At 43.9% G+C, this 11,553-nt stretch overlaps 1 protein-coding gene across 1 annotated transcript; it reads left to right on the forward strand.

Annotated features, from left to right (window-relative positions):
- Positions 1-3,928: 3,928 nt before the first annotated feature.
- Positions 3,929-11,007, forward strand: LOC104071887 (GDNF-inducible zinc finger protein 1-like; the record flags this gene model as incomplete). The annotated part of the gene is made up of 6 exons (XM_009578597.1): positions 3,929-5,235; positions 6,370-7,308; positions 8,868-8,962; positions 9,197-9,364; positions 9,862-10,019; positions 10,866-11,007. Coding segments are annotated over exons 1-6 (2,809 nt in total), but the record flags the coding sequence as incomplete, so codon positions are not given.
- Positions 11,008-11,553: the final 546 nt, after the last annotated feature.

Genomic DNA, 11,553 nt, shown 5'->3' on the forward strand with positions numbered 1-11,553 from the left:
AAATCAGTGTACCTTCACTGTCTTCACTTCAAAAGGGCTATACCATATCGCACCAGTTAAGGCTCTGGCCTGTAGAAATTGCAAAGTAGACATGAAGAGTGAAAGTCTAAGAAGCAATGATGTTTTAGAAACGTTTATTGTCCTTCCTACAAACGTCTTCATTTACTGTGTTAATTATCTTGAATTAGAGAGCTGCTATTGATTATGTCGTTGTATCATTAAAAAAAAAAAGGGCGCTATAGCACAGAGCAAATATAAATCTCTTGGAGATTGGAAGCCGCTGTTAGGCTTTATTTTTTAAAACAGTGGTACTTATTCCAGTGGCCTTATCAGGAACCGTAATTGAATTGAAATACATTTTGGCTTTTGCAGTGGTTCAGAATGATGCTTATTAGGGCTGTTAACCTCTAACCAGCTCCCTTTTGCTTCCTGGTTTCGTAAGTGGTAACGCGTTCATAGTGGTCAGTGGTATCTTTCTCCCAGTGGGCTGTGAACCCTGCCGCCTCCCAGGAGCAGCTCCCAGGGGTTTTCTGAGGGTGTGAGAAAACAGCAGAGGGGTTGTGGAGCGGCAGAGCGCGCTCCTCCTGCCCCATTGCACTTTTTCCGCCTTCGTGACTGTCCTGCGTTGCCGCTCGGGGGCTTGTTCTGCTGGGTTAGGGTGGCATGTTTGGAGTAGGGCGGGAGAGGGAAGTGCCGATAGTTTTGAGGTTTGGGCTGGCTGGAGCGTTGGAAAGCAAAAGAGATGGGGTGCAGCTCTGGAATGCTTGGTTTACGGTTGCAGTTGGGAGCAAAAGTTAGGATTATGAAGACCAGGGTGCCTCGTGTTCATAAATGGAGGACTAGAATTAAACCTATTAACGATGTTACTGTTACTTTTCCTATTCAATTACTGGTGGTTATTTCAAGCCAGCATTAACCGGCAATTAGAACAAAATATGTCCTTCTCTTTGATTCAATAACTGGATGATTTACTGCAACATTTGTCATCCTCATTCCCATTGCTGTGGATGGGAATTCCTCAAGAATCTTCTCTTGTCATTAAGTGTTAATGAAGCATAAAGAGTAAGGAGAAAATAGCTTTCCTAATCTGTTGGGGATAAGAAGCTGCTTCCTTACCCAAAAAATGAAAGCAAAATACTTGGAAATCTTCTATTACCGCAACTTTTTTTCGGGGGAAAAAACTAATCTTACATACTGTTTTATACCCCTGAAACATTGTGTTCTACTCTCAACCTCATGAAACTGTAAAACATGAAAACAAACTATATTTGACACTACTTCAGAAAACTAAACATCAATTTCCTTTCCAAATGATAACAAAAAGTACAGTCTCGTTTTTTCTGAAGAAAAAAAAAAGTGAGAATTGATTAATTTTGGCATTTTTCATTGGAAAGACGTTTCAGTAAGCCATTTCTGGGCTGATTTAATCTGAACTAAAGAGATGATGTTGGAACGTACGTCTCCATTTGGCTTAGTATCAGATATTAGTGTTAGTAGAGCTCACATGGGAGCACGTATCAAGAATTTATCGCAGATGGGGATCTTAAAGAGGAGAAGGAGGAAATTAGCACATGCTCTGCTCATTGATTTCTTTAAGCGCTACTGATCGGTGAGCTTTGCAATGCTGGGATCAGTTCTGCACAGAAATGAAGACGGATATCCTGTTGGAAAACATTAAGAAGGGCAAGCTAGGGGACAGATTAGGTGGAAGCTTTTGTGAATTTGTGGACTGAATATAGGTATTAACCTCCGGATTTGCGCTTCTTCCTGCAGCCTGCAAGTGTGCCGAGGGAGCTGTTAGGGTTATGTCTCCACATACCTGGTGATCGTTGGTAGGGAATAGTTGGCAGATGTTGAGTTGGAAGCGTTTTGAAGATGCCTGCTGGCCAGCATTTATAAGGCAGAGACTGTGATAATCATTGAACGTTTGTAGGAGTCTGGATGTGAGCAGTCCCTTTCTGATAGAATTTAGACAAAGCTGTTTTGTACATTCCTCCCCTCAATTTCTAGCTTCTATGGGATGTTTCAACACATGCTTTGTTTGTCTTTTTCTTCTAGTTACTTTTCCTAAGTATTTTTCCTGTAGTAATATTTTTGTTTTCTTTTCTCTGAGTAAACATCGTTGAGCTTGCTAGGAGTGAGGAGTGCAGGAGTGAGGAGGTTCCGCACCAGCTAGGTGAGAAGGCTGAGGTCCCAAGCGATCCCATTCATTGGGGTGGGACTTCTCGCAGGAGCTCGTCGAGTACTCGGGATCAAACCCCAAATTAAGTACAACTATTTGAGGTTCTGCATAAGTCAAATTCACAGATATTTTATATCTAATAGAAATCTTGTCTGTTTCTTACGAATGTAGCTGTACGCTTCCCAGTGGCACTTAATAGGGTCATTAGAAAATCAGTTTAAACCTTTAAATGCAGTTTTTAAAACATTATTTGGGGTGTCACAAGCGTTGAATGACTTACGCCTTGTAGATTAGAAGATGATTATCCTCAGCGGCGCTTGCTGCAGGAGCTTGTAATAGGAAAAGTATTTTCAAAGCTATCTCTTAAGCTTGCTGTTCAAACCTATCCACTCTAGGCTATGTATTGTATTTGACTTCCTGGTACTTTACGTTGAAGACACATTTGTCTTCTTAATCAGACAGTTTATATCTGCCAAGAATGTATTTAATATAATGTCAAACATAATTTAGATGAGAAGTGAAAGTACAGTTTGGTGTCATTTTCTGCCAACCATTATTGCTGTGAGAGGGAAGCACAGCAAGCCAAGCTTAAACAGAGCCTTTAAGCAATAACAAGCTGATTCGTCTGTTTATTTTGGCCTGATGTTCTTCCTTTGCTTACAAAGCTGTTGTAAGCATGTGCTAAATAACAGACATTTAAAAACTATGCTAGATCAGGAATATCGGCTTAGAGGATCAGGTCAGAACGTCTAAAGGCCTCAGTAAGGTTGACAGCATCGTCGTCGTGCTTTATGAGCAAGGGTAAATGAGGCTTCTTGTTCCAGCGATATAGGTGTCGCATGCGGGTTGAGACAGGAAAGCCACAGAGTTCTCGGGCATCGGATTTACTGTAATAATAGCTAGTGTCTGTCTCTAGAGCTGGTGGGGAAATGCAAATTGTTCTTTCTGAAAATGTCAGAATGTCAAAAATCTTCTGACCCCTCTGTTGATTGAGAAGGAGCAGTTTCGAAACATTTTTCAAATAGAACACTACTACCTCCTCAAAAAATTTGTAGCTATTTCTAGAGATGTAGTTTGTCCCTGTATATTATTTAAGTGGCCAAATACAATAGAAGCTTACTAACTATCATTATTAACCCCTAGGTCTGATTTCTTACATGGGGGAAAAAAAACCAGAAACAAAACTGAGCCAGATCCAAAGATTTATCCCCCTGCTTTGGCACAAGGGGCTGCCTGGCGCAGTGAGTGGAGCCTGGTGTGACTGTGAAAACACAGGCTCTGTTTCAACACCAGCCTGGAAACAATCGGAAGTGAAGTGACTTGCTATGCTTCAGTTCCCCCTTGGTACGAGATGGCTGGGGAAAGATGCTTGTTTCCACTGTAAATTGTTGTGACCGCTACTGTTGAAAAGTGCTTGTATGAAGAATGTTTTATTATTAAGCTGGGCCACTCATGTTACTCGTATTTCATTACTGTTACCATCTGTGCTACAGAATATTCGCTCTGAAGGGTTATCCTAGAGCGTAAATCTAAATCTGTGACTGTAATAAACCAAGTGTGTTTGCTGATGACGGTTGCATTGATAGAAGTAACCTTGAGGTCTTTACCATGTCTTGTAAATTAGGAATTAGGACATGGATCTCCACTGAGCTTTTTCTTAAGTGGTTGATGTCATACATGAATGAAAAGATGGCTCATGGAAGAGGGAGAGCAAGCATTCAAACATTTGTCTGTTTTTCTGGCAGGATGGAGAAAACGAAAATTCTAATGAAATCCAAGGTTGCTGCTCCTAACCTCCTGAGGGCACTGCATTCCCTGTACCAGTTCGGTCACCTCTGTGATGTGACAGTTCACACAGAACATCTCGGAATTCAGGAGGAGTTTCTGGTTCACAAAGCCGTCTTGGCAGCTTCCAGCAACTATTTCAAGGGGCTTTTCCTGCATGATGAGATGCTGGACACCAAGAATTGCACGGTGACTCTGCAAGACATTTACACGGAAGAGTTCACCTCCTTCCTGGAGTTTGTTTACACTGCCGAAGTGGAGATTGAAGCGGAAAAACTGCAACGGATGAAAGAAATAGCCGAAAGACTTGAATGCAAGGATTTGCTTGACATTTGTGAGGAAGTGAAAGCAGAGGGCAGGAAGGGGTTAGATTTGAGCCTCCATCTGAAAGGTCAGCTGTGTGAAAATGGCGGGCCACAGTGGACTCGCATCCAGCAAGAGGAGAACCGCACACTGAGTAACTCTTCCCAAGCTGTGGCGATACCCATGCAGAGGAAACTTTGGGACAGGCAAAAACATAAAAAGCTGCTGGCTGGCTACGAACTTATTGAAGGCCAACTGGCAAGCCTGGAGCGAGAGGACTCTGCTTTTCCAGAGCCAAAATCCAGGACAGCAAAGCTACCGAAATGTAACAAGACAGATACCAGAAGCAGACTCAGCATGGATATCGTTAGTCCAGAAAACGAGAATAGTCATTCTTTCCAAAGTCAGACTGAGTCAAAGGAGGCCTGTGTAGTAATCGGGAACGCGCTGCCTGAGCAGTGGGAAGATAAAAACAGTTTAATTTCCAAACTTGCCAGTAAAACCGAACGTAGGAAATCACCACGGCACGTGGCGAAAGTCTTGCCGCAGATTGCCTGCGAGAAGTGCAATGAACCGTTCCGTGTTATCAAGCAGTACCAGTCGCACATGGAGCTCAAGCATGACGTTAATCTGGCTGTCAAGTACAGCTGCGACGCGTGTGAGCAGCTTTTCTCCACTCACCAGAACCTCCGGCAGCACCGCCTCACCGCTCATAGTGATGAGCGGGGCTTCTCCTGCGTGTTTTGCGACAAGAGGTTTAAGCGCCAGAAGGACATAAACGACCACATCCGCAGGGTGCATGAGAAGAAGCGGGATCCCCAGGCCTGCCCGTACTGCGACAAGGTCATCAGTTCCAAGTGCGGCCTGACAGTCCACATACGAACGCACACGGGGGAGAAACCTTATAAATGCGAGCGCTGCCCCGCCAGCTTTGCTCAGAGGTCTGCTTACAATACTCATATAAGGTACAGCATTCTCTCCGTGTGTGTGTTCCCTGCGCGTGCAGGAAAATGTGTTTTCTCTCTGGGCGCCAGGATAAAAGCGTTCCTGAAGCCCTCGCTGCTTTAGTTCCAGAATTCCTTGGATCTGGTCAGAAGTGTGTTGAAATCGGCACAGATTTTTTCCGTTGACCTCATCAAGCACTCGGTCCGGATTACTGGATTGAGGTCTCCCAGACTAGGAATTTAGGCAAACGTTGCCTATTGAATCAAAGGGGACTTGTGCAACCGGATCTCTTAGGTGATTTTGGAAGCCTCAGATTTGTGTTTTTAAATAGGAGCCTGGAAAGAATCGGCATCTGTTTAAAGTGCACGAGAAAATGCCCATTTCACAAACGTCAAGGTAGTGTGGTGCTTTTTAGTATGGTTTTCATGGGCCAGATACCCTGTGTGCTGTTTTGCTGGGTAGCGTGAGCTGCCAGATAGGCTTATTAAGTGCTGCCTGACTGAAAAGAAGATGTTGAAATTGCACAGTAGTTTCCAGAACTGCAAAAGCCACTGTGCACGTCAAACATCTCCGTACCCTGCCTGTGTGGTTCAGGAGATAGCTGGGATGCAGTAGAAAACCACCTTCCCTTTTAAAAAAAAGTCAAAATTTGTTTGTATTTTTTATGTTTGTAGCAGAAAAAACATTCCAGATATGCCGCAAGTGCAATGACATAGCTTGTTCCGCGCACTGAGTAGTGATAAGTAGAGTTAACTTACTGCTGCAATTGATGGCTTACAAGGGGGTCTGTTTTGTTTTTTCATATAGGCATTTAATCTATATTTCCCTTGGTTTAAGTCCATAATTTCTTATCCTGTCCACCATGGCCTTGGAGGAAAATGTACAGTCCATCCTGTGTTACTAGTCAGATGACGAATATGTATACCTGAGAGGCTCCATCCTTGATGAACTGAGACCTTTTAATTTTCTTTAATTATCTGGTCCAACTCTACACAAAATTTCCCTGTTGTTCAGCTCTCCAAACATGCTGTTAATTTCTTAAATGGTGTGAAGAACAATTAAAAGGAAACGACTCTTCCTCCAAGGCAAACATGTCTGAATTGAAACAATTAAACTTATTGAAGTTGTGCTCTGTTGTTTGTTTGTTTTAACAGAAAAATCCATGAGTCTGGGCAAGAGAGGAAACTTATGCCTGTCTATTGGATGGTAGTTCCGCCTGTGCATAGACCAAACGCAACAAGCCGTGACGAGGATCCTGACAGAGAGACGTGGGACGGGACATCGGAGGCCGAACGACAGAAATGTGCGAGGCACAAAGAGGCCGCAAATCATGAGGAAGAACCCGGGGGTTCATCTGTTACCGAAGCAGACTGTAGCAACGAGCAAGAAGAACGGAAGCGGAAATATAAGGAAGCTGAAGCAAGAAGTGAAAAAACAAGTAAAGAAGAGAATGAAGATGAAGGTGAAATGAGTGTGAAGGGAGAGGAAGAGGTAGATTATGAAGCGGGGTATTCAGAAGTTGAAGACAGTAGAGATAACGAGGAGGTCTGTACTGAGGAGGACGATGAGGATGATGAATACTCTAATGAAAAGGATGGTGAAGAACATGAATCAGATGAGGAGTTTAAAATAAAGAAGGTAAATAAAAGTGGGGTGAATAACAAATCTGCCTATGTAATAACGTGCGATAAGTGTAACGAGCAGTTTGTTTCCCGGAAGAAGTATGTGGATCACTGCAGAGATGTCCATCAGTGCTTGCCTGGTAAAGTCTATCAGTGTGACATCTGCAGCAAGTCGTTTGCTAGTTACAACAGCTGGAAGGAGCATCGAGCGTGCGTCCACACTGAAGAAAGGCAGTTTGCCTGCACCCTTTGCAATGCTACTTTTAAGAGAAAGAGAGATGTGAGGACACATTATATGCGGAAGCACGAAGGCAGAGTCAAACGCCCTCTCTGCTCTGTCTGCGGGAAGATCCTCAGCTCCCGAACAGCACTAGTGTTTCATATGCGGACGCATACAGGAGAAAAACCTTACGAATGTGGTATTTGTCATTCAAAATTTGCTCAGCCATCGCAACTTAAGATCCATACCAGGTCAGCCTATAGTACTCCTCCTCCCGTTACCACTCCCTGCATGCCCAGCACACTTCAGCACTTCTTTTTCCTCTTCTGACTTCCCAGTTCTGAGTCATTCTCCTTACGTGCCCTTATAACAGGAACACTGGGATACGATTTGTTCTGTAGTATCTGTGATTAATTCTTTTACGTAAAGGCTTTGTCTGCATCTGGTCCTTGCATCAGTTTTAGTAAGGATTTTGAAACAGATGCTCTATCTGAACTCGTAAGCAAAAGCCAGTCATTTGAGATAGTCTTCAAAATAAGATGATGGCCTTCGCTGATGACAAGTAGCGTAGGCTGAAGAATTAGTCAAGGACCTCAGAGACCCAGATGCTGAGCCCTGCTCGCTCTTTATCGCTCTGAGCAAGTCATTTAGTGTGGGATTTAATTTCTTATATGCAGTACGAAGGCTGGACTTCTCATCTGGGCTCCCTCAGTAGTCACTGGAGCTAGACTGGATGAATTGCTCTCTGGTGGTGTCTACGTTAAATGTGTCCTCTCCCAGGAGAGGGTGAATCATCCCATGGAATTTCCCATCTTTCTCCAAACAGGGAGCCTAGCAGATAGCTTGTAAGAGGAGGTTAACTGTTGGAGGGCTAAACGAGGTGAGAGAAATCCCGTTACTGGAGACTGTGGACCCATGCAATGGGGACAGTAGCTTTCTTCTGTCTCTTAAGCATTCTTACAGTGATTTAAAAAATTGTGAGGCATACTGGTTCAGGACCAGCAAAACATCTGAAATGTCGAGATAATCTGTGTCAGCTGAAACGCAGCAGAGCTACGCTGCGTGTAAGATGCGGTATGACTGCAACAAAACAGTGACTCATGAGGTTTGTGTTGGGTAACTGGCTGTCTCATATTTGCAGAATTTGGCCTGACAACTCAAAATAAGGCGTGTTTTTGCACATTGGACTATTTGTGTTGGAATAAGGCAAGTCAGCACAGTGTTAGAGCAAACGTTGGGCTCAGACTTTCTCTGATTTGAGCTAGGTTAAAATCAGATGTCCAGCATGTGTTCAGAAATAGTGCTTGTCTAAATTTCCTTAGTGCCTTTTGTCTTAAAAATGGGAATATCCTGCCAGTTAAAGTTTGCAGGCCAGAGGACATGAGACGGAGGGATTGCGGAAGCCAGGAATGTGGCTCACAGTGTCCCAAGAGATCTGCTGCTGGCATTGTGCTGGGGACAATCTGGATGCACTTTCAGTCTCTAGCACAGCAGCAGCTTGTCATCATCCCTGCTTTCTCCCTTCCGATGCTTATACTATAAGCTGTAACTTGTGAAAGAAAGGTGGATTTTGTATGGCCTGAGCGTGAGGAAGAAGTAAACCTTAAATGGGAATTTTAGTGCTTTAGCGTAGCACCTATACTGGCAAACACTCTATTTCCTGACAGAGCAGAATGTGGGTTTTTCCACTTCATTTAAAAAATGAAGTGTGCTGCCTGTAGTGTGTGGAATGTAATTTCAAATAAATTGTTTTAAGAATGCAGTACGAGAGCTAATTTGTTAATAGTCGTTTGTGTTTCGCTCCATTTAGGTCCCATACAGGGGAAAAGCCATATATTTGTGAGGACTGTGGGGCTTGCTTTGCTGATAAGGGCAAACTCACTGGCCACAAAAGGACCCACACAGGTAGGCATTAAATAATTCTGTTCCTTCCATCTGTTTCTTCTCATCGCCTCCCTTTATATTGCTAGAAAAGGGCTAGTCAGGATTTGAAAAAGGTGCACGCTTGGTTTTGTAACTCGCAGAAGAGACTTCAAGTCGCAGGAAGGAACTGCTAGGGATAGAAAGACATTTGAAAACCAACTTTGAAGTACAAAATTCTGCTGAAAGAATTCACAATGTCTTTTTCTCTTTGCTCAGGAGAGCGCCTTTTTAAATGCGATGTGTGTGGAAAACACTTTGCCACCAACGAATATTTGAAATGCCATAAACGATGCCACATGGGTGCTAAGCCCTACAAGTGCGAGGTTTGTGGGAAGACGTTTGGACTGAGAGCCTCACTAGCCCAGCACAGTAATGTCCATGCAGGTAACGAAACAAACTATTCGGGGCTGGGAAAATAAACGGCACTGGAAGCTTGGGTCTGAAGTACTTTCCAGTTTGGATGGTGGCATTTTATTCCAGAACCACTTTTACAAGCTCCTTGAATTAGGTGATGAGGAGAACAGGGCTCGTACTGATCCAGGCTTGTTAAACAGGGCACGATACCGTCTTCTATCATATCAGATGATGCTTGCCCAAAGACTGAGGCCTGTTTTGTGCTGCTGAAGGACGTTGGAGCAGAGAGTGGCTGTAGTTGCTTCTATTTCCCTTGCAAGATCAGGAAGTTGTTCTCAGGCTTTCCCTCGCAGCCAAGAAACATTTATCACATAAACCAGGGCCCCAAGCTCATATCTCCTATGTACACTGCTTTATCAATATTGATCTTCTCAATGCAAATTCTTTACGCTTTTTGTCTGTTGAAATCAGGACCAAAGAACCTGCCTTCTAACTCTGTGCTTCCTGGGTTTTGTTGTTGTTTTTAGAGACCCGCCCGTATTTCTGCGAACAGTGCGGCAAAACGTTCACCCAACAGGGCGCTCTCCGGCGTCACCAGCGCATTCACACCGGGGAAAAGCCGTACAAGTGCAGAGCTTGCGAGAGAACCTTCACGGACATGTCCACCTTGCGCAGACACGTGTCGGTACGCTGCCCCTCGGGTGTCTTTGTGGCAGGCAAACTGCCATGGGGACGTTTAACTACTGAGAGAAGTTTCTCGGCTTAATGGGGGTTCACGTTGGTGCTTAAGTTCTGATCTTTACTTTAAAAAAAAAATTGCGGAAGAATGAATATTAGGGTTGGGAGGTTGCTCTACCATCTACAGACAGCTTTTAAAAACGTATTTCTGAAGCGTGCAGAATTTTCCTCCAGCAGCGCAGCAGCTCCCACTACTGGCTGTCAAACCAGTCATCTCCCAACTAGTCGTATGGTCTTCAAAAGGAAAATCCAGTCTTAGACAACGGTTATTTAAAATGCTGATTACTGATTGAATCCTTTTCTTAAAAAAGGAGTGGTACTGCGTTTTGTGTTACTACAGTCTCTGCAGTCTTTTAAGCCTCTTGCACAGAGGCTGTAACATGATGGTTTATAACATCTTTGTGGTGCAGATGAATGTGATTTTACATGTTTCCAGCGTTGCAGTGTGCTGAAAAATGGATTGCTGAGCTTAGCTGTTTTCAGAGACCTTCGGGTCCTTGAAGTGACTGCTAAGATAGAACATGAGGGTTTTTTCCCAATTACACGTTTTTAAGTTAATGTTTGCCTTTATGCTAAAATTCTAGCTTCTTTTGGAAGTGTATCATGGCAGCGGAGCCAGAAATCAGTGCGGAGTTGGCAAAACAGACTTGTTCTTGCGTTTTAGAGTTCAGCTTTTGCATTTGAGAGTTAACCCCGATACTATCTGATTTTGCACTGGATTAAATCTTCAGTTATTAAAAGTTATTGTTAGGAAAAAATCAGATGTAATTGTTTTCCGCCTTTTTTTCCCTAGATTCATGACCGGAATGCTCACTGGAGGAGTTTCTTAATAGATCTTACAACCAAAAAAGACCATAATTGGTCCAAAATAGAAACATTCTCAGAAGCCTGTACAGGTGAAGACTCTGCGCCGGAAATTTGGTCAGTGGACCAAGGTAAACTTTATAAACCAGAAAGCATTGTTCTTAAAAAAGTAGAACACGTGCCGTCTAATGTTAGTCACACGGAAGACGCCGATCGCTCCCTTTTATACTTATAGTGTCAGTGATCGCCAGAGAAGCGTGCCGTCTCTCCCGCTCATCACAGGCTCAATTATCTCAAACGTTTATTGCCTCGTTAAGCCCAAGGTGCGGTGTCGTCTTTACGCAGGCGGGCTGGAGTTACGGACACTGCGGTCAGAGGTTCGTCATTCTTGTTAAAAGCGTTTATGGCGGTTAGATTTTGGATCCTATTTTTTACCAAGCCTTGGCGACGTCATAGGGTGTCCCCCCGGGGAAAACGTGTGCGGGGCGGTGTGTGCGTACAGACACGGGCACGGTGCTGTCGCTGTAAATTACTGCTTTTTTTTTTTTAATAAAGATGCGCTCGTAGCGTAAGTGGCCACTCATCCCGTCACTGATTTATTTGACCGCGGAAAACTTGTTAATTTGGTAAAACGCGGGCGCTGGGCCCGCTGGGCCGCGTTGCTTAGCAACGCCCGT

The sequence above is a fragment of the Fulmarus glacialis genome, unplaced genomic scaffold (genome assembly GCF_000690835.1).
Source record: "Fulmarus glacialis isolate BGI_N327 unplaced genomic scaffold, ASM69083v1 Scaffold50035, whole genome shotgun sequence".
NCBI classification, from domain to species: domain Eukaryota; kingdom Metazoa; phylum Chordata; class Aves; order Procellariiformes; family Procellariidae; genus Fulmarus; species Fulmarus glacialis.